Source organism: Capricornis sumatraensis, chromosome 20, assembly GCF_032405125.1.
Source record: "Capricornis sumatraensis isolate serow.1 chromosome 20, serow.2, whole genome shotgun sequence".
Taxonomy (NCBI): domain Eukaryota; kingdom Metazoa; phylum Chordata; class Mammalia; order Artiodactyla; family Bovidae; genus Capricornis; species Capricornis sumatraensis.
Window position 1 is genome coordinate 11319658 of NC_091088.1, and position 23007 is coordinate 11342664.

The following is a 23007-nucleotide window of genomic DNA, read 5'->3' on the forward strand; positions in this document are numbered from 1 at the left end:
CAGTCCGATTCTAGTCTCAGATAATTGCGCACAGGCTTTCATCCGCGTGCGTGTCCAGTGGGGCTGTCTTCTTTGAGCAAGGCTCCCCTTGCCTGGAGGGACATCCACTGTCCCCAGCACCCCACCGGCAGTCGTTATGACAACCAGAAAAAGGCCCCCATAAATTTCCAAATTTCCCGCTAAGACCCACTGCCCCAGACGGTTGAGCTCGGCAGTCTGGGCTCTTCCCGTGGTCTGGGGGCCTGGAAGCAGCCAGCCGATCATCCATTGCAGGGCCTCACTGCCGTGTCCACACTGGCGCCTCCAGCCATCAGCTCTGTTGATGCCTTCGTCTTGGCGAAGTCATTTAATACCAGCAATGGGATGTCACTGGCTGAGTCCTGGGGAAGGGGTGCTTAATTCAGACATGAGTTTCTTGGTCCTAGCTCCGCAGGAACTGCTCGCTCGTATTAAGGGACTACCAGATGGTTCTGTCATTTCCACTTCACCTTTTGCCTTCTTTTTCCTCGGCATTTGTTCCCAGGGCCCTCATACGCTCCCTTATTATTTGGGGAAAATGCCCAGAGTTAATTTAGCAAACTCTGAGGGTTCCTTAAAGAATACGAGACCGAATTCCTTCTGTTATGATCGTTTTTTTTCTTCCTTTCTTTCTTTTGGTGGTTAGGGAAGTCACTGGTTCGTTGTCATTAAAAAAAGAAGCAAGGAAGGAAAGAAACAGACAGCTGGTGTTTAACGACTCCGTCAGACCCAATTATAAGACATCAACTACTTCCTTTGATTTGTGTGTATCCATGCCATGGGTATACTTAAAAACATCAGACTCTGCCTGCACTCATTTTGGCTTTGTTTACATTTATCTTTTAAATGTATGAGACTATTGATGGCACCTCACCAAGGTTATAACCCCTTTATAATCATTAATTTTTAATCTGGATGAGAGTCTTGGAGGCAGCAAGGCTCATCTATATTTACTTGGAAGCTCCAAAGAAAACATACAGGACACAAACACTGGCTAAAATAACCCAGGAAAACCTTGTCAAGGGTTAGGAATGCAATATCTTTCTGCTTCCAAAAGCAGGAGCCCTTTATTTAAAATGTTTTCCCATTTAATTTAATTATCCTTGAACTTCCTGTTGAAGGTTTTGAAAAAATAGATGTTAGAGGCAGGGGTAGTGGATGGGGGTTCAGTGAAGACCACTCCATTTATGAGTCTGGCCCTTTATCAAGTGTGTCTTTGGACCTGGTCGGTTTCTATTGTGGGATCACCATCGTCTCTCTTTAAGGAGACTTTGTTTCAGTGTTCACCCAATTGAGATTTTAGTCATCTCTGCATGGTTTTCTCAGATTTCTAATAAAAACACAAAGCTATATCAGAAGTCAGGGGCTGACCGATTCATATCACATTTTCCTTTTTCTTTTTTTTAGGTTTACGGATATTAACGATTCCTCAGGAAAACTAGACTTTAGCCGCCTTTCTCCATCGAAAAGCGACTACTGGGCCATGCTGGCCTACAACCGGTCCAAACTGTGTAACATCCTGTTCTCCAACGAGCTCCACCGCCGCCTGTCCCCCCGTGGGGTCACGTCGAACGCAGTGCACCCTGGGAACATGATGTACTCCGCCCTTCACCGCAGCTGGTGGCTGTACACGCTGCTCTTCACCTTGGCGAGACCCTTCACCAAGTCCATGGTGAGTCGACAGCCGCGGCTGCCACGCACACCTCTAGTGCACCTTTCCGGAAAGGGTACTGGGGAAACCCAGGCACACTCGCTTCCTTGGCCTCTCACCTGTCCTGAGGATGAGTCTGGTCTTGAGCATCACGTCATCAGGCCTTTTAGAGGGATGAGAAGGGGCGCTTGAGCACATTTCAGTTGACTTGAGTTGACATCTGTTTCTCTAGAGATGTCTCCAAGGCCCAGAGAGAAGATGTGCGTTTTCGCTATTGTGTTAATACGGCTGATGGAGATGGTTTGTTTACATTTGATGTGATCTTTTTTTTTTTTCAGTAAGCGCAGTCCTTCCAAACTGTGTTTTGTGTTAGTAGGTAAATAGCATGGGTTTGTGACTTTTGCATTCTTAGCAAATGTGGCTCCTTTGTTTCCATTGACAGTCTGTATTTTTGCTCTAAATTCTTCTTTTAATGGGTGTAAATAAATGGGGCACATTTTATTCTGTACTTCGCCAAAGGTAAGTCCTTTTGGATGCTTCAGACTACCATGTTTCGACTTGGACTTCACAAGGTAAGTGTGAAGTTTTCCTATTTTTGATGGCCTTCTCACAGCTGTCTCTGAACACTTCTTTCGTGAGAGCATTGAGTAGGAAGTCATTTGAGTGAAGAATGCGCATTACACACAATATTTTTGGTATGGTGCTTTTCCAAAATACAGGCCTCTAAAATTTCCCACCTACTTAAACTTCATGTTTGTGGATGACAAACACAACAAGGAAAATCAACAGCAACAAGGAAAATCTTTTGATGTGCATAGGAGAAAAGTGAGCGCGTTTTTAAATTTTCGATCATGCAGGTGTTTCTTATGCGAAGTAATTAGATATAATCCAGGAGTTGAATACTTAAAGAACTGAAGAAGTGAGAGGAGCTCCGGAGAGCAGTTCTCCAAGTTCAAGGGGAATGTGTGTCACAGGCTTCTGATGGTCCCCTATTGCCTGATTTTCTGTGATTGCATGAGAGTAGGTTTTCCGCAGGAGCGTCTTGGACCATGAGTTTGGCTCATTGTCTTAAGAATATTGGTCTGGACTGGTGCCGGTGCCACTGGCAGGCCTGTGGATGAGCTGTTCAAGCTTAGGAAGTGGGAGAGGAGCGAGGAGCGCCCTTCCTCACTCTCCGCTGGCCCTGCACCTTCATGCCCAGTGGGCCAGTCATCAAGTACAACTTGTCATTTCCGGGTCTTGAATTTCCTCACTTGTATTTATTTGAGCATTGGTGGAAGCGAAAAGAACTCCTTTCTGTGAAACCAGAGTCTTGCTTCTTTCTTTTTGCGGATTTCTCTAATCAGAGGAATGTGATGGGAAGGAGCCCGCTGTGGGTCTGTGATGACTCAGACTGTCATGGAGGGTGGTGTAACCGTCTGTTACACTGTTGGATGTGGACTCCACTCACTGAGGGCGCCTTGATGGACAGTGACAACGACTCGTATTCTGTGATGAGATCCCAGGGCTTAAAAGCCCTGGATGGTGCAGCGGGGAGGGGCAGGAAGACTGGCTCTAGGAAAGTGAAAGGCAGGGCGAGTGGCTTTCTGTTTCTTGGGCTAGGGGTTTTAATACTTCACACGAACATAGCATGTAAACACGTGTTTAGCTAAGTTGGGCTGTGTTGTCGGCTCCTTGGATGCATCAGGAGGGTTTCTGAAAGCGCCACCAAGTGGAATCAGGCAGGCAGCCATGTCGTGATCACAGAGCATTGGGTGGTATTAATAACTAAGAGTGTTTGATGGTAACTGTGGTAAGGACACAGACCAAGTGGAAAAGCAGAGTGTGGAGCTGGAGACCTAGGCAGAAGTGTTACCATACGGGTGGGTGCCATAGGGTATTAGGAGAAGGTCCCCACTCACCATACTGGGAGCTGGTCCAGTGACGCTTGATGCCCAGCACATGCGGCTCTTTCCTCCCCTGCCCCATCCAGTGTACACAGACCTTGGCCTCCTCCCAACCCTGCTCCCTGGTCCTCCAGTCAGGAAAATGCCCACTGGGAGCAGCCTGGGGCACCAGATCAAATAAGAACTGGTCTCGTGGCTCTGGGTGAAAGGGGCGTTTGAGAAAATGAGCAGATAACCCTTGAGAAGGTTTGGAGGAAATTGGTGACATAACCAAAAAAACCACACTGAATTCTCAGTTGTTTTGGCAGTGATGGACTATTCTATGAAAGGGCAAGGGAGGTAAACCCTTAGCCTGTGTTAGGAAAAGGATTTGACAGGGCTTCCTGGTGGTGGTGAGTGTAAGAAGGCTGCTGCCTGGGAGAGTAGAGCAACCACCTCTTGCTCATGATCCTGGTGGTCAAGCCCAGCTCTTGCCCTTGGCATTGGGAGAACTCGGGCCAGACGTTTGGCCTTCCTGAGCTTATTACCTCTCAACCAAAATAGCAACACAGGTTGGAGTGAGGACTGACAGTAATAGATATTACTGTGGTAGCACCTGTGGTATCTTTATGTGTCTAGGTATTTGGTGGTGTTTCTTAGACATCAGAGTCCCACATGACTGAGATTCATAAAGAGGTGGAATGGGCCCCCTGGTCTTGTGAAGCTCGCAGCCAGTCACTTCTCTTCCATGAACGCGTAGGACTCTGTATGTGGGGGAGGTCCCTGCCCCAGGGAGACCAGGGATCTACCCTTTCGCTGGTAGGACAGACTGGACTCACTGGAAGAGTCAGCCTGGGGTCTTACCCTTCTGTACGGGGCTCAGCACCGCTTCTGTCATGCTAAGACGTTGCTTTGTGGGTGAAGGGCACACTTATGCCGTTTTAATGCAGACTTGCTTTTGCACCTAAACCATGTCGTTGTATCCCCATTCCCACCCCATGTAAAAGTTGGATCCGAAACGCTCATGGAGAGCCTGAGCACGGGTGCGGGGTCCCAGTCACCCAGGGGCGCGTGTTTTGTGCGCTCTGCCGTCACGCCTTTTCCTTTGAACCTCAGAGTTGCTCGAGCGTACATTCCATTGTACAAGGCCAAGGAAGCGAACACAGCACGGCCTTGTGCTGGGAAGGCCTGCCTTTCTTCTCCGCCGTCACCGGCTCCCTCAAGTATTAAACAGCAGTATTCTAATATCAACGTCCCTTTTTTATTTGCTGTGACTTGCTGTGACTACAGTGATTTCAGTTACAGTAATTAGGTCACCCTTCATGGAGTCAGGCTATTTTAAGTGCCTCTTTAAGGAATATTGTTGCAGATTAGTAATTTTACAATTGGATGTTCTTATGCAACTTTATTAAATGTAATCTGTCTTTTAAATGTTGCCCTTTTACAGTTATACATTTCTAATTGTTGCTGTAAATGCATTATCACTTTGAAATTAATTAATATTTCCATTTTGGCCGCCTGCAGTATAATAATCACTAATGGGAAACTCTTAGGGATTAATTCTTGACACAGCGACCCCTACTGGTGGAGCCTGTCTCTGACACTTCTTCCTCTGGGGGTCCAGAGGTCATGACCGGTATAGGGAGGTTTCTGGGGAGACAAGCATTTTTCTCTCCTCCCTCCTACTTATGTTACAATTAAAATAATAGATAAAAATGAGACTAGGATTTTCTCGAATACTGTTTTAAGAAAGATAACAGGATTCTTCAGCTGCTTGATCAACATCTTGAAGGAAACTAGAGTTGACAGAAGCTTTCTAGTTTATGAAGTCACATCCATCCATCTGTGTTACGTGCTTATTTGCCTGCCTACCTTGCTTCTTATTTAAATACCTCTAAAATGACATTTTTCGTATGGACTCTAAAATTGCATGTTGCATATGGATGCAGTTATATATATTATGTGTATGTGTATATAATGCATTTATACGTACATGTTACTTTCTGGGGCTTAATTCACAAAACCCGGTGTGTGGTTTTATCTCGTGATATAAGAGGTTCTGAAAAGTAGTTTTTGGCTATTTTTCAGTTGTTGCCGCGCACCCAAGTAGGAAGCAGCTTGACGGGTAAGGCCAGACACCGTGAAGCCTAAATGTATCAGTGTGAATGCCTTCACTCATTGCTTACAGCACTTTTACGTTAGAAACACTGAAAAAGCACGGGGAACTTACCCAGCTTGTTCAAGAAGTTGGACTATCAGCTGGCAGACTGTTGGCTAGCTACTTGTCCAAGTTCATTTTCTTTGTCAAATACACCGCCAGCCCCGCCACATGGACCCAGCCCTGTGGTTGTTTCCTTTTTAAAACATCTGAAAGCACCTTCATGAAGCGCACCCTCTTCCCCCTTCTCTCCCCCACAGAAACTTGCAGTCCTGGTAAACCACGTCTCAGCTCAGATTCCTAGGTCCACGCCAGCCTTTTGCCATCAGTATGTAAATTTGAAGCTGAGCCCCTGTCACGTGCCCCTAAGAGTGTTTTGTGCAACCACATATTTGCATTGGCAGGCAATGGTAGAAAGAGTATCATGTGTTAGGGTAGCAAGAGCTTAGCAGATGTTTTAGGGGGACCGCGTTTTCAAATCGTTTTACATTAAGAAAGAAGCAACTTGAGTTTGTCGAACTTCTGAAAGGATCGGATTGTGTTTCCTGGGGCCGCGCTCAGGCCTTGTGCTGAGTTTTAACAGATGTGCGGCCGCCCCGCTAATGGATGGGCTCGTGATGCTGGTCCTGTTGCAGAGTTATAAATTATAACTTGGAAAAGCACACGGTGTTGTTCTCCTAACCTTCGGGAAAGCCAAGCCTGGTAATTCTGCCCTTGAATAACCCGCGGCAGGGTGATTTATAGCTGTACAATTTAAAACATAATGAAGGAGATAATAGATGTTGATTTGTTCTTTAAATTAGCATTTTAGAAAAATACTACCCCTCCCCCACTCCTCCCCTTTAAATACCTCTTGTTGACCACGCTGTGGATCTGATCAAGGACAAAAGTCCCTGTCTGAATCTCTGCGGGTACATTGGAGTAGAAAAGCAAGGGGCCTTTTTCTGTGCTGAGGGGAGGAAACATGGTTTTCAAAGTGGAAATTTCAGCATATTCTTCACTAATCTAAATATTCTGAGACTCCCGAGTGAGGGTTGAATTCTCTGGCTGCCTTGTTCTTGCCAGGCCAGATATGTTGGAAAACCAGACTCCTAGGACCCCTCTGTGGTTGGGCCACACTTTGGCTTCTCTGTAGCCACCCTTTCTCTCCCCATGGTGGGTTCTTCCCCTCGCTGAAGCCATGTCCCCAGAGCCTCAGACATTCTTATTTTTCAGGGTTATCATTAGCACTGGTTTTATTAGTCATCTCTCAATTCTGTTTGGAGCTTTCAGGTTTACAGTGTTTGCCCAATTCAAAGTCTAAAGGATATGATCAGATGAAAAAGAGCATGGGGTTTAGAATCAGTAGGCATATGTTCAGAATTCACATTCCCCCCCTTTTTTTTAGTTGTATAATTTTGAAGTGATTCACCCTCTCTCAGGCTCATTTTTTGCCAAACATTTTTTAGATGTTTTGGGCTGTGAGTCAACATCCAATTAAAAGCTGTTGGAATAACAGGGGTTTTTGGTGTGTGTGTTTTTTTTTTTTAAGTCCCTAGGCAGCCAGGGTGTTCTTTGGCTAATATTTAGGCAGTTTATCTGTGATTGTCCTGGTTTTTCCCTCCTGAGTATGTGATGGTTGCAGCAGCACCAACCTTTGCAACTTCACCTGTGAAGCCAGGGTGGGAGGAGTGAGACCCCTCTTTGCATGCTTTCTTCCTTTATCAAGGAGGAGAACGTTCTGTCTCAGAACTGTCTTCCCTCACGGACTTCTCAGCTCCTGTTGGCCAGGATTGAGCTGCCTGCCAGACCGTGGGTGCAAGGGAGGCTGGGAGAGGGAGTGCATTTTGGCATTTTGTGTTTCTAGGGTGAAAGGCAAGGTCTGATGGCAAGGAAAAAGGGTAGGATGGAGGCTTCTGAGCAGACTCTGTTGAGTACATAAAGTTTCCTCATCTGTCTAATGGGAGTGCTCTCTATAGAGTCACCGTGGAAGTACGTGAGACTTAAATGGTAGAAGCCTGACCTAGTCTGGTCCCCTCACGTTTACCCAGCTTTACCTCAAGGCGCTTCCAGCCTGTCCTTCCTTCTCCAGGGCGCTGAAGCACGCCGCTCTCTAGTCTAGAATGCACCTTCCCCCCCATGCCTAGTTACTTTGTCTTCATCCTTCAAAACTCGATCTGAGCATCACAGCTCATGGAAGCCTTAGATCCACATTTGGTCAGGGCCCCCTGCGATGTGCTTTTGTAAGAGCCACCGCTCATCACGTGTTAGTGTCTGGCATGTGATAACACGCCCATCGACACATACCAGCTGAGCGAATGAAGGAGCCGGGGATCTCACCTTCGTCATGCTGAACACAGATGCAATTTAGAGAAATAATCCCCACAGTCTCAAGTTTAACATCTGTTTTAAAAGTACCGTTGTTGCCTCCGTACTGCGGTGTCCTTGGTCTATAAGGCGCATGCTCACTAAATATTTGTAACTAGAAAATGATTAGGTGCTTAATGAATGGCAGTCATGAATTCCTTCCTTATTGTGAGTCTCTCTGAGGTGGGCAGGGAATTGCAGTTAAGAATGTGCAGATAAAGAGCTGAGACTTGGGACATCCCTCTCTCCACCCAGAGTCACACAGCTGGTCCGCAGGACTAGAACCCAGCCCCTCACCTCTGAACTCCCAGCGGCACGTGAGGGGGCCACCCAGAGGTGTGGGCGTGGAGGGGAAATGCATAAGGAGAACAGCAAGGCGTGGGAAAGAGAGGAGGGGCTTTGGAGGCAGGCGGCTCTGGACACCCACCCCAGCACTACCCACTTGCTAACTCTTGGGCACATTTCATCCCCTGGTTAACATCTCTGCACGAAACCAGGGTGGCGCGCCTGCCTCCCGCGTTGTGTTGAGAATTGAGCAAGGGCAGGGACGTGCCAGCTGTTCAGTAAACACTCACTGGTGTTGCTGTTACTGACCTGTGTCGGGGGTAAAAGATGGTGAGGATATAGCCTTCAGAGCACGATGCATTAGATATGCAGTAAATGTCATCATCGCCATCGCCATTATTTTTTCAGGCAAGGGAAAGGTTGCTTTACTTCCCATTGCTCGAAGACGCCCGTGCTCCTAACCATGGCCCCGTGCCCATCACAGAAGTTCTGATTTTCCCTTTGAACGTCAGGCATACAAGCACCATGGACCGTACAGCCCTGAGTTGCATAATGTCAGCCCTCCTGGCGGCCCACCGAAGCTAACGGTGCGCCTCGCTTTGAGGACAGAGTTGCCCTTTCCTGTTGGAAACAAAGAGGAGGAAGGCACGCCTGGCTTTATGAGGCTGCGGCACTTCATCACTGTATTTTCTCTGCCTCGTGATGCAGTGTTTTAAGTCTGGTCGGGCCTTTGTTCCCGAATGAGTGCGCGAGAGGGGAAAAAAAAAATGCCTATCTGGCCTTCATACGTGTGACAAATTATTTAATGAACATTTAACCAGGATTTGAAATTCCCCCAGTTTTATCTCCCTCGTTTCCTTTGCTTGTGCGTCCCCGCCGGCACTTGGGTACTACACTGCCTCTTTTTGACTCCCTTCTGAGCTCTTTCATTACTTTTAAGTTAGTGGCGCCTTCTTTGGTCCTCCCCCTCCAGTTTCCTTTTCTCCAATTTCATGCTTCTTTCCAGTGATTTTTGGCCGCTGCGCAGTTTCGCTATCGGAGGCCAGCACGATTAAACAGACGCCAGGAGTTTGTGTTGCCCTGCGATGCTGTTTCTGAAATGTTTATTCTGTGAACATTGATTTTCGTATAAACCACCGGACATGTTGGTTTTTCCTTGTGAGGCGGAAGGTACTGTTTTCCCAGCAGCAATAGGGAGAGCTTTGAGCCTGGGGTCCCGAACCGTTCAGAAGCTGAAATCCATAAACTCTGCCCTTCTAACTACGCTGAGATAAGTGCATACCTTGAACGACAGTGGAACACATGTTCTCATGTGCCCCGAGGACCTGCTGAATGGCAGGCGCCACCCTCGTGGGTTTAATTTTCTGTGTCTCATCCCACTGAATGTCAGTTTAGAGCTTGCTGTCCTCAGACATTCTCAGAACAAGTCGTTCACCCTCGGTAGGCCTCAGTTTCCTTCTCTGTAAAATGAGTCACTAAACTGAGATATGAGGTGCCAGGACTTGTGGATTTTACCGTGTAATTTGAATGGACATTTTTTTCAGAAAGACCCATGCTGGTTCGTATGCTTTACGCTGAAAACTCTGGATGAAAGACAGATCTACCACCATAGACTATCGCCCTAATTTTATGAAAGGATGGACATTTAAATGCCAAAAGCTAGGCAGGACAGGACTGTGGAACAGAAGGAAGTGCTTTCCGGTGAGTGCGTTTGGCTGCAGGGTTGGCCCTTCCGGTGCTGCCGTGGGCATCGCTCACGTTGCTGAAAATGCTGGGCTTACCCTGGGGCGTGACTGGCCTGCGAGGATTCCAGGGGCACTCTTTCAGCCCCAGAGCTCTTCTGGCATCTATCAGGTCCCAGGTTCTTGCAGCGGCTCTGCCTGCGTCACAGTGACTGTGTCAGGGACCCATGGGGACACCGTCCGTGGAACGTGGACTCGCCAGAGTGGCAGTTGTTTCCTGTAAGCACCTGTTTTCCCGTGTTCTTTTAGAAGGGTGCCACTCCCTCAACGTCTCTCCCAGTGTCTCTGGGTCTGGAACCCGGCCCCTCTGCTTGTGGTCAGCTTTCAAGTTGCTATTTGAAGGCTCAGCCAGGGAATGGTGCACTTCAAGCTCACGTGCTTGTTGCCGGGGTTCAGATCCTAATGGCCTGGATAATGGAAGACTTTGCTCCCCCCCCGCCTCTAGGCTGGAGGCCTCTTGGAGGCACAGCCCTGTGTGACCAAACCCCAGAAGGGACAGCTCATAACTTTGGCCCATTCTGTATGGTGGAAGCAGGTCAGTGGGTCTGAGCCACACTCAAGAGGAGAGGAGCTCACAGTGGTGTGAATACGGGAAGCAGGAAGCCTCAGGGCCATCTCGTACTTCACAAATTAGGGTTTATTTAGTCTTTCTGTGTGAGCTTGTGCGCGCATGTGTGTGTGTGTGCGTGCGCACACGCCTTTTGGTAAGCAGTCTGGTGGCAGATTTGGGTCCTGCTTGTTCTTGGCTCTGAGCCATAGCGTTCATTACTGATGCCTGTGTCTTTGCCTTGCTCTTGTTTCATTCTTTCTGCATTCTTGTCTTTCCTCTCTCTGGGCTGAGGGGTACCAGATGCACCTATCCAAAAAAAAAAAAAAAAAAAGTGTGTGTATTAGTGTTGATTATTTTGCACTTTTGTCTCGTAATGAGAGAGATAAGATTTAGTCTTTTAGTAAGAAAGCTTATGAAAAGAATAAAGAAACATATGGATTGTGTTTCTTAAAGTCAAGTATTTGTTTTCATGCTGGTTGAACAGAGGGGCCATGTTCATCAGTGGCCTGAATTTTCTTTCTAAAAAAATACACCTATTTCTGAGTTTTAAGTTTCAAAAATTGTTCAGAGATCCTAGACTTTTTTTTTAAGCCATAAAGGTCAGTGAGGCTCACTGATCATTCAAAGCCCACATAGAATATTATTCTTATTCTAGACCATGCATAAGTCTTCAGATTTGTTGTTGTTGTTGTAATTTTGGGGTCTATTTTAAGTAGGAATCTAAGAAAGAAAGAAAAACAACTTCCATGTTGCTGTTTGGGAGAAATAAGAGATTGTGCACCCTGAAATTTGGTTCTCATGTTCCAAAACCACTCCTGTTAAGAGGTATACTATGCGAAGTATCTTATTTAGTCATATTCTAATTTCCCTTGTGAAAGATCATGCCCTTTTCCCCCAGCTGGGCTTCACCGTCTACCACCTTGTATAGAATCTGCATCACTTGAAACATGTTATCTTTGAGTTTCATAGGATGGGGGTCTCTTTAATCATTTACATTTTTGAAAAAAAGAAAGTGAAATATTCTTTCCAAAGCCAAAGTAATCGGCAGGAGTGCGTGGTGTTTGTTCAGCTGGATATCTTATTTATTTGAAGTACTGAGAGAAATCTCCCCTGACTGCTCAGAAAAGGGAAGAATAAACAGAGCGGGTGTCCAAGTAACCTGAGCCACAGAGGCTCTCGTTTCACAGAAAAGTTATAAAAAGTCTATTTGCCTGATCCAAAAAAAATACTGTATATCAACTACTGAGAGCTTTGTACTGTTTTCTTAGTATTCTCACTCTAAAAGAAAAAAAAAAAAAGCTGTAAAATCTGGGAACTTTAGAATTTGGGGGGAATATTTTAATATTCCTAGGCAGGTGAATGCCATCAGTCTGTTTTTCCTTCTCAGAACATGACTCCTCCCGCTGGCGTGGGTGTGTGCTACCTGCCATCTGTCTCTTTGTTGACTGTAATCATCAAAGGTCGGGCAATGCGGTTAGAATGGCTGAAACTTCAGCATTCACCCTGGGCACGTTCCCTATAAAGAAGGTGTTATGAAAATGTTTCAAAGGAAAAAGAAAAATGCAGCTTATTTCAAAAGAAGTAGAATCTGGAGGTTACCCAGTCCTGAAAGAAATACAGATTTCTTCTCTTTTTATTCCCTCTGTTATAACTGTTGGACATGAGTTGGCATCCTTCTTGTGGGTGAAAAATGAGGGAACATACCAGCTTCCTTCATCCTGAACCTGGAATAGTCTCTTCTCTGTGATTTGCTTTCCCCTTAAACACAGATTCATGCATCACAGCTTCCAGCGTCACTTCATCTCTGCTGGCCTCATGTTTGAACCCATAGCCAAAATCAAAAACAAATTAAGAATGTAGCTAATCTTTGCTGAGTCTGCCTGACCATTGACATGCCTCCGTGTTGGGCTGTGGTGTGCAGGTTTGGCCCATATTGGGTGCAGGGTGGGAGGTTTCACTGTGAGTTTTCTGGAAAGGAGTGTGTGTTCTATAGGCGTTGAAGACCAGGGCAGCCACGGCCACAGCTCCCACTGGCCAGAGCTCACCTACCCATTCCGTCCCCTCCCAACAGGGGGTGGGCAGAGGAGAAGAGCGTGTCGGCCTGTTTTGCGAAAGAGGAATTCATCGCCATGTAGCAGAAAGGCCACGCGTGGGGGTCCAAGTTGCAGAAATCAGGCTCTGCATCCCAGCCCTTCCTCCCGGATGGCCCCATCACCGTGGGAAAGTCACACTACCCTCCGGGCCTTGGGTTCTTTATCTCTTTGTAAAAGAGGAACCAGTTCCCAGGTCTTTAGATTGTCAGAGGATTAAGGCCAGCTCAACCCTTGGGCATGTGCTGGTTTTCTTTATATCCTTCCAGTTAATGTGAATTTTCCTGAAATTGACTGATTTCTAAGAACGCATAGGAAGTATTGTGAAAGATCTTGTCTATCGTTTGGCCCTAAAACATACCAATCCCCTGTTCATGAGAAATACTCTGTAAGGCTGAACTCTAAGCAAGACCCATGAGCTACCTTAGTGCCCTCCTCTTGATAATGCGATTATATCATAATGTCCTGTCAGAGCGCCTCGTCCAGTTTTGTGCTTTGTCAAATCATATGAATGCTGTGGGTAGCATGTCAGCCTCCTTTGGTCTTTAGTGATTCTGATACATTTTGTCCATCTTCTCCTGTGCTTGTTCTTTCCTTCGGTTCAGTCGCTCAGTCGTGTCCGACTCTTTGCTACCCCATGAATCGCAGCACGCCAGGCCTCCCTGTCCATCACCATCTCCCGGAGTTCACTCAGACTCACGTCCATCGAGTCCGTGATGCCATCCAGCCATCTCATCCTCTGTCGTCCCCTTCTCCTCCTGCCCCCAATCCCTCCCAGCATCAGAGTCTTTTCCAATGAGGCAACTCTTCGCATGAGGTGGCCAAAGTACTGGAGTTTCAGCTTCAGCATCATTCCTTCCAAAGAAATCTCAGGGCTGATCTCCTTCAGAATGGACTGGTTGGATCTCCTTAAGTCACCTTAAATCCTTTTTTGGGAGCAGGTCATATAGGAATTAATGAAGTGATTTATTTTGAAGCAGAGGCATATTCCATTGAATCCCTTAATTACACCAGACCAAAAGCAATTGGTCTGTACTTTTGGAAGTGTGTCTGTACTGTCAATACTCAAGAGATTTTGCAATACTCCTTGAAAAAAAGTTTAATAAAAGCATCCCAGGTTAAAAAAAAAAAAGCATCCTAGGTTCAGAACTTTGGAAAGCTTTCACGTTTTTTTTTTCTTTTCCTCACCTTATTTCTCCATGTGATTTACGCAGTCCTAATTATTTATTGTTATCAAGTATCATGCCAGCTACCCGCATGGTAAACTTTTCATCAGACACGAACATGTTTATGTATGTGTGTGTGTGTGTCTAATCACAGTTCTCCAAGGGCTTAATAAATAAGTGTTTATCCCTTTTTTGGTCTTTTTGTTTCTTGACCATTTTCTTTCCCCTCTGCCTACTGTTGTTTTCCAGTAAGCTATTTATATCTTAACATATACCTTCATGAAAAAAATTATGTATTCAGGTAACTGAAGATGGTTTGTAAAGACAGAAGGAGTTCATGATGGCAGTGTATGTGGATGGTAGTAGACAGTAAGGATACAAGGAGTGGGTTGGTTGGTTTGTGACATCATGCAGACAGGCCTGTATACTTTAAAAATCTGTTAGAGAGGAGAGGAGGATACAGCCTGCAATTTCAGCCTCTTGTTTTGATCCTGAGGCTCTAAAAAAGAATGTTGATGAATAAAACATTTTAATCAGAACCATATCAACACTGATCAATTTTTTTTCCCGCGTGGGGGTCCAATACAGGGTGAATTCCATTAAGTCAATGAAATACCTCCATTGAGTTTTTAAACAGTACCAAGATAGTTCAGCAGTTGCTCTAAAACTTTTTTTTTAACTGAAATCCTTTTCACCAGGACCTGTTTTGTTTCATATATATTTGTAATGGTCATTGAAACCAGAGAACTATGTTACTCATTTGATAAAAGGCCAATATCATGTCTTAGCTAGTACCTAAGAAATTCTCCAGCAAGTCCACCCAGTCTAGTATTGAGGGTTTCCTAGTTATCCAGGACCACTCTCTGAATGGTGATAATCGGATTCTTTTCCAAACTGCCAAAGACTTGGATGACTTGGGGCCTCTCCCTCTCTGTACCGCGGAGGGCGTGTAGTCAGTGGCAGATCATTGTGTCCTGTTGTTCCAGAACAGTGTCTTACGGAAGATGTTTAAAAACTTAATATTTTTTAATGCAATACATAAACTGATGCATATGTACTTAGTTAGGCATATCCGTGTATGTGTGTCTGTGTGTATAATACGCGTGTGGCTGAGTCAGAAGTTTCACAAAACAGTCTCCAATGATGGGCAGTGTCCTCTTTTCTTGGTTGCATTTCATTTTTTTAAAGTGCTCATTGTGACCCATTTTTACCAGCCACTATTGATTTCTCCTCCCACTCTTATCCAAAATCCACCCTGTGAAAACTACTGCTCTAAAACCGTTTAATCGCGTCCCATCTGATAAAACGTTCATGGGGTGCTGTGTGTGCTGAATTATGAGGTGGAAAATTTAAAAGTGAGCACGTCATTTTCCTTGGCCTCTGGGTGCTTACCTTAAAAGGGCTGGGGATTTAAAACACGCGAAAGTGAAGGGAGATGAGTGCTGCTGGACACAGTCATTTTCTGCCTTGGGGGGTACACACGGGAGTTGTCAGGTGAAATTCTAGAATGAAGCTGACATTTACTAAGCCTTGAAGGTCATGTCAGAGGAGGTGAGCATGTCAACACAAAAAGGAGAGAAGACTGAAGCAATGGTATGGCTAAGACTAGGATTAGGGACAAAATTAAAACTCAGCAATCAAAAGAAGATTTCAGTGTGATGTTTGCAAAAAATAAAAATTGATGCGAAAAAGATCATCTTGTACAGAGTTGCACAGAGTTTCACATTTTAAATCAGGATAGGATCAGTGTTATAGCGAAGGCTCAAGTAACAAACCTGGATTTGTGGTGAGCCACGCAGGAGGTGAAGGCAAAAAAAAGTCCACTGCGGGCTTCAGATGCGGGGCCTCATGAGCTCACATTAAGGCTGGAATGACGATGGCGGTTAGATGATGCTGGTGACGCTGTGCAGCTTCTGGCTTGGTCACTGAGCGTGGAAGATGAATGGGCAAGACTCCGTATGGGACATACACATCTATGGATGGCATTTTGTTGAAGTGCCTGTATGTGTGTGCATGTGTGAGTAAAAACTATCTGATCATTAAGTTTTATTTAGGGCAGACAAAATATTACTCTGTCTTGTCTGCTTTTAAGGTAGTTGTATTGCATTCTTGCTTGAGGATATGTAATATGGGAGTTAGTTAATATGGGAGTATATTGTAATATCCAGTATTTTTTATTTCAATCAATGCATTAATTTTCTGCTGACGTTCAATATTTTTTCACACTTATTAAACATAATCTGAATAATTTTTACAAAAGTAATCACTAGAATTGTGAACCTGCGGTCCTCTGAAACATCTAGCTTAAATCTTTTTGGTGATGACCCTTAATGAATGATGCAAGACAAATTTTAGAAAGAGAATATTTAGAATATCCAGAGTGTCACTTCCCCATAATATGTATAAAAATTAGCAAGCCCAGTCATTATTTAAATAGCTGTGGTCTTTGAGCGAGTACCAACATTAACAAACCATGTTAACATGGTTTAAAATGTGTAATGACATTTGCAATGCCATCTGATGATGGAACTATCATATTAGCACCCCCGTATTGACTGGCATCCGGCAAAGAGCTGTTTGCGTCGTGAAGGGGAAAGGCTCGTCCACTTGCGGGCTGGCACCATCTCTGCAAGGACTGTCTGAAATGATAGCCCCTGGAAGGACGGTCTGTCCGATGTTGAGTTGCCTTGTGATGCGTGCCCACCCTGTGACTTTAATCTGCTGCGCACTTTTCTGGGTTGGCCTATGTTCAGACTGAATGGCAATGTTCTGACGGTGTGTTCTGTTTGTTTTCTTACCGTGGTCCTCATTAAAGGCCTTTCCAGGGCCTGCCTCAGATCTCAAATGATGGCTCTTCCGAAGCAGGATTGTCCCGGGGCAGCAGAAGCGCTCCTGAAAACAGGCCGTCTCCCCCACTTAGAGTAAAATAATGAAAAGCTTTCTCGTTTGGTCCGGGTTCGCTGCTTGCTCTCTTGGTCCTTTCAAGGTAAAGACCGATCAGAGCGCAAAGGTTTACCACCCAAGTGTCGCTTCTGCCTAACGTGTTTGTCCTAAGTGAGTGAAGGTGAACTCCACCAAAGTGGAAGGAAATACGGAAGCTCCTTTCCTTGACTTTTTAAAGAATTCTTGAATTTTTATTTCCCAAATGCTAAGCTTTCCTTTGGGAAATCTTAATACTCCTTCTTACAAGGCTCTCTGCTTTGACAACATTCATGGGAAACACAGAGCGGGATGTATAAACACAGTGTGAGCTTAGCAGCCTTCGTTGGCCTCTGGAACGTCCCTGTTTCACGTTTCTAGATGAGGAAACTGAGGCATCCCCCAGAGATGAAGGGTGATGGGTGATCTGGTCTATAGCAGACATAATCTGGTCCATCTTGTTCTGCAGATTCCCTTTCAGTTTTTGTTTCCCTCTCCCCCACTCCCTGCCAGTCAGTCGTTTTGCTTCATTGACATAGCGTTATTTGACTTAAGCATTTACTTATTTTCTTATCTCACATCTAGGGCGTATGTGGTCATTTTTAATTGTGTTATTACACAGCATTTGAAACAATAAATAGGATATAAGTCACCTGACTTTTAGCCTTAGCAGCAAGAAAGACGGTCTGATATTAAAAGCATACCCTTGTTTTTGTTTTAATGTGTCTGTTTTGCTGTTGCTGTTTAGTGGCTCAGTCATTGCAACACCCGTGGACCATAACCTGCCAAGCTCCTCCGTCCATAGGGTTTTCCAGGGAAGAATACTGGAGTGGTTGCCATTTCCTTCTCCATGGGATCTTCCCAACCCAGAGATCAAACCCATGTCTTCTGCATTGCAGGTGGATTCTTTACCGCTGAGCCTCCTGGGAAGTCCTTTATATATGAATATACACAGAAAAATAATATGTAAACTCATACGAGTACCAGTGCATACCAATAGGTGGCCCTCTCCTTCACCCGTGTGTGGTTTGAGTTGGAACTGGCTTATAGAATGTGGAGGGAAAGAGCAATGGAGTGATTATAGTACATCCTTACTCGGCCTTGAGCGGATTAAAAAACCTTCATTTCCAACAATTTCCATTCCCCATGTCTCCTTGGTATTTAATTTACTTCACTTACGTGACTACCTGAAGTTTTCCTAGGTTAGTTGCTCCTATTAATTATAACCTAAAGGGATAATATTAGTACACTAAATAGATTATATTATCTAAGTGGAGGCCAGCGGATGTCTTTGGAAGAACTGATCCTCCAGAAGCTTGCGTGGTAGAATGAACTGAGGCGTCCTGAGCCATCTCTAGCGGCCACACTGTTGTAACCCTAGAGGGTACCAGGCCGAGCCCATTCATATAGAGAGTGGGAAATGTTTCAAGTTCTCACCAGAAGAAAGTGAAGTGGTATCACTGGCGTGGCCTCTCTGGTATTTTGAGTGAATCCGTATTTCTTGCATGACTGGGTATTTCAGTAGCCCTGGAGCAGCACTGTGCTAGAGGTTCTTTTGGTGGGTTATCCGTGTCTGCTGAGTGAAATGCACTGTGGCGGTCCAGGATTTTAGCTTTCATCACAAGGACCCCCTCCTCCTCTTCACCTCGTTCCTTCTCTCCCACCATTGGGGTCATATCTGGTATCCCCTATTTTGCTTTGTTTTGCTTTCCTTCGTATGTCTTTGAAATCTGTACACACGAGTGTTTGTGGTGCATTAGTTGTGAACTGTCAAGACATCAGTAGTTTTATATTGGGCGAAATTTGCTCTCTGTGTTTGCAGGCGCCCTTGTTAAAGGCTGCTGAGGTTTGCCTAGATTTTCTTCTAGTTTAAATATAGTTCAGTATTTTATAGTGATGTCAGGGGCTTGTTTACATTCTCACCCGGCCTGAAGGCCTGCTTGATGTTACCAATGAAACATTGCCAGGCTCAATTTAAAAACCCAAGAAGTTGTATATAATAGAATAATGAATGATTCTCTCCCAGACCCATTGGTCTAGGACAGAGCTTCTCTAAACTGGGTTTGAACCACAGCAGACCCACCTTAGATTGGTATGCTCTTATTTTGCCCTTTTTTTGTTAATTAATTACCCCAAATTTTACCCTCATAGGACCTTGGGTGTCGCTTCGATGCCTACGGAGATCTTCATTGTCCAGTTCTAGAAGCCGCTTTATTTCCGAAAGTCTTTACCTGCCAGTTTCATCAATTTCTGTCCCTCTAGGACGAAAGCACGCGACTCCTGGAGCTCTCCTTGGAGGGCACCAAAGCTCTGTGGGGGTATGTGTTGTATGTAGACTGGTTTAGGCGGGGTGTCCATCATTCCAGATGTCTGCCTGCCCTGTACACGTGTGTTTACTGACAGACACAGGTGGGAAAATTCAAGGACGCAGTGTTTTTAAAAATACTTTGAAGGCATAGAGAAATACCTAATTGTTTCTCTTTATGTAAATCCAAAGTAATTCTCTTACAGTGAGGGACTAAATTTCCATGCTCGCTCCCTCCTCTCTCTGAATTAATCGAGTGTTGTTGCTGACTGAATTTGCTCCACTGAACTCCAGCAGCTCGCAGGACTCCAGGCTCCCGCGATGTGTGGAGAGTTAAACACAGGGACCCCCAAGTAGGGAGGTGACCCAGAATTCTCATAACGTCAGGCTGCGTGCTCCCCTGGAAGGTAGCCCTGCGGCAGGTGGGTTTCTCCAGCACGCATAAACCCAGATGCGCACAGCAGCCTGGTCCGTGGGTGACGGGGATTTTGCTGATGGTTTACAAAATCAGAGTCAGTTTATTATGTTGTTGTTAGGATATTTCAGGATATACTTTTACACATGGTGCTAGACTGTTGTGTTTGCAGCAGGAGCTAAACCAAGTGCCCTGTTTCTCTGAAGGTCATTTTACCCTCTTGGACCTTTCTTCTGTCACCTAGCACGGTCATTTGACTTTTTGTGTAAATTCATTCTTAGGTCTCACATGGGGAACTGGGGTCGGGGTGCGATGTCCTTGCTGGTGAGCGGGCATGGAGATGCTCATAGCACAGGCAAGGCGCCGGCCAGTCACCTGGGACGGCAGAGGCCACCCGTGAGCTCTTGAGGCAGCCTCGGAGCCGTCAGTCTGTCTTTAAGACGCTGGCCGAGGATGGGAGCAGTGAGTCCCTGTCTCACTGTAGTGCTTTCTAGGCTCTGAGGAAGCCCCTGTATAAACGCACACTGTTAGGGTGTAGTAGTCTTCTCTCCCTGTGTTTAAACTGACAGGTAATTGCAGGTGACACCTTCGAATAGATGAAGTCTTGGAATACTCTGGTGCCCAGGGTGTCCACATGGCTTTGCATTGAAATTGTGTTGAAAATGGCCACCCAGTATTAGAATGGTCCTGTCTAGAGCGTTCTTACTTGGTGTCCTTTGGGTTGTTTTCAGAGTTACATGGTGGCGCAGAAGAGCAGAGAAGCATTTGCTGAGTGTCAGGCAGTGGGCCAGGTATTTCTTACATGTCCTTGCACTTCCTTTACTTCTCTAGTAACCTTTTGGGCTGTGAATTATGATGCCCATTTTACAGATGGGAAGACAGAAGCCTTGAGTGACTGGCCTCAGTCCTACCTTCGGTAAGCGGCAGAACTGAATATCTGACCCAAACACACATGCCCTGCCCGTTGCATCTTTCTGCTTCTGGAAGCACGAACTCCTCTGCATGCCACGGCTTCTGCGGGTTCCCCCTCAGTCCCAGGACTGAGCTTGGTTTTATGGGTTTGTCCTATGGTCAAGCATGGCACTATTGCCAAGGAGCTGGGCGGCTGCTCTGCCACTTGGGAACGTGTGTGGTGAGGAGGAAGACAAGGGCACGTTGTAAGGAGTTTGGTCTGTCCTTTGATGCTTGGGACCTGAGGCCTGGGAGGAGTCAAGGGGTGGAGGCTGCCTTCGTGGGCTGCCTTCTCTGGTCGCAGTGGGGGAAGTTTGTGCTGCGTATTTTCCTTCATTGCTGTCAGATTTACAAGCCATCTTTCGTGTGGTCTTTCTAGCCCTTTTGTATCCTTTCCTCTTGGAACTCCAGTGCTTCAGGTGCCCAGATTTCCCCAAACCTACCAGAGACTAGAACAGAGACCAAACTGACATTCTGAAGTCACCACTTCCTTTTGAAGAACATTGGCCCGGATAACAGATTTGCAGTTTGTCAGAGAGAAACTGGACATGGCAAAGGACAGTCTTGTCTAATGACCTGCTACAACTTTGCTTTTCAAGAACTAAAGAGCACACTTGACCCTTCTTAAAATATGACATGCAGTGTGTTCGGAGCCAGATGACGTAGCAAGGCTTGGACTTACAAGATGGAGGGGTCCCTGAGCCGTTCTGGTGACGGTCGATGCTAAATGGATGCTTCATTTGAGTGGGATTATGAACTTGCTCTATTATAGTAGAAGCATCCCTTATACCTTACTGCAAGCCAGCAGTGTTTTCCTTGGAGAATAATGCTGAGCAAATCGGGCCCCCAGATCGCTATAGGAATATGCACGTTGCTCATCCCGTTTACCGAATTCTGGCCCCAGGTGCCACCAGCACCACAGCCGGAGTTTTCGTCCTTCCCTCACGGGCATCCGGCCCAGCGTGGTGCTTGGCAGACTGTCTGGTTATTGCTGAGTTGTCCTCTGTGTGAGTGCGGTGCTACAGGAAATGCTAGAAAGGTGTAGAATTTTGTGTCTGATTAAAGAAACACACAAGCGCATATGTCACTATCCACAGAAACTGATCTCAGCCTTCACAAATAATTCTTATAAACCCAAAAGCCCATCTGCCAGGTCCTACTTCTCCCTGGCTGTCCTGTTTCAGCCAGGCCCTCCTAACGTCCGAGTCTCCGTGCCCTGCTCCTGTATTCTCATTTATCTAAATGAGGTGCTAATTGGTATGTTTTGAGAAGGTAGAGAGTTCTGGGCAGGAGAAACCCATGCAAGCAAGCCAACTGTGTGTGTCCTTGGGACTCAATTACGTTTTATGAAAGGCGAAATAAAGACAAGCTACACAGAGCTTTTCTGTGAGGATCCCCATAGGAGTTCGTCTCACCTAGTGATGGGCAAGGTGTCCAGGAACAGCTGTCGTTCCAGCACAACGTTGTTTGCAAAACCAGAGCTGGTTACGGGCTCTGAACCCTTCCAGGTTCTGCCTGAATCCCTTCCAGGTGCCCTGTGTGAAAACACACCACCAGGAGATTGGACATGCCCTGTGAATGATCCCTTATTTATTATCATCGAGCCCTCCCTTTTTTTTTTTCCATCCTGCCTTAAAATTATGGGCTGGAGCAGTTCTCAAGACTATTTATTTTAGGGGAGGAAAATGTTTTCCTTTAACCACAACATTCATGCAATAGCAACTGCTGGCAGTTGCCCCAGCATTTAAGGAAATATTGTTGTAAGGCTTTTATGTTCTGTACTTCAATCAGCCAGAGCCAGCAGTATCCCCATAGAAGGACCCTCAACAGACCATTTTTAGCATTTTGCTACAATTAAACTCCTCTGGTTTTAGCCCTCAGGCAATTTAGTACCTTTTTACATATGCACATTATGAACTTTTGACCAGGGTCTAACCGTCATATATTAGAGTGCTGTTCTTGAAAGCGGGCTTAACAAGTTCCTCTGAGTATTGCACTCAGAGCCAGTTGTGGAAAAGGTAATTGAAGCAACTTGCAGCGAGGCCATTCAGAATCTCAGCGATGATCCTGAATATTTCTCTCTCTCTCTTGCTTGCTCTCCTTTTTTTTCTTCCCCTCCTGCTTGTTTCCTCTGGAAGCTGGGAGCAAGAGCTTTCAAAGTCTGTGATTGATCTTTTATTCAGTAGCTAACGAGGGCTGTGATTCTATTAGCGTGCTACAAGGCAAGAGAGCGGTGATTTAATGAAGTGTCTGGCGAGCCGGCCATAGATTTATCCCATTGTCGCTAATTTGCAGGGCCACGGTAAGCATCAAGGAAGCCGCGCTCGCACCGCGATTAAGCAGGTATTTCCTTAGTAAATTGTTCTAAGGTCAGGTACAGTTATCCGAGCCCTGGCGATGCCTCCCGTCTTCTGCGCCCGCAGATGACAGCCTCCGTGCTGAGCGCTCACTGGAGTGGAACCGGGAGATCAGAGGTCCGACTCCAAGTCGCCCTGAGCAGAGGCAGGAGCAGATGAACTGCCAGGCAGGGGTAATAGAGTCATAAT

General features: G+C 45.8%; 1 protein-coding gene across 1 annotated transcript in view; it reads left to right on the forward strand.

Moving 5' to 3' along the window:
* The window catches only part of WWOX (WW domain containing oxidoreductase), a 912592-nt gene that overhangs the window by 263320 nt on the left and 626265 nt on the right, over positions 1 to 23007 (forward strand). The window contains exon 8 of the mRNA XM_068992691.1: positions 1426 to 1690. Coding sequence (XP_068848792.1) covers positions 1426 to 1690 — 265 coding nt within the window. The remainder of the gene's footprint in view (positions 1 to 1425; positions 1691 to 23007) is intronic.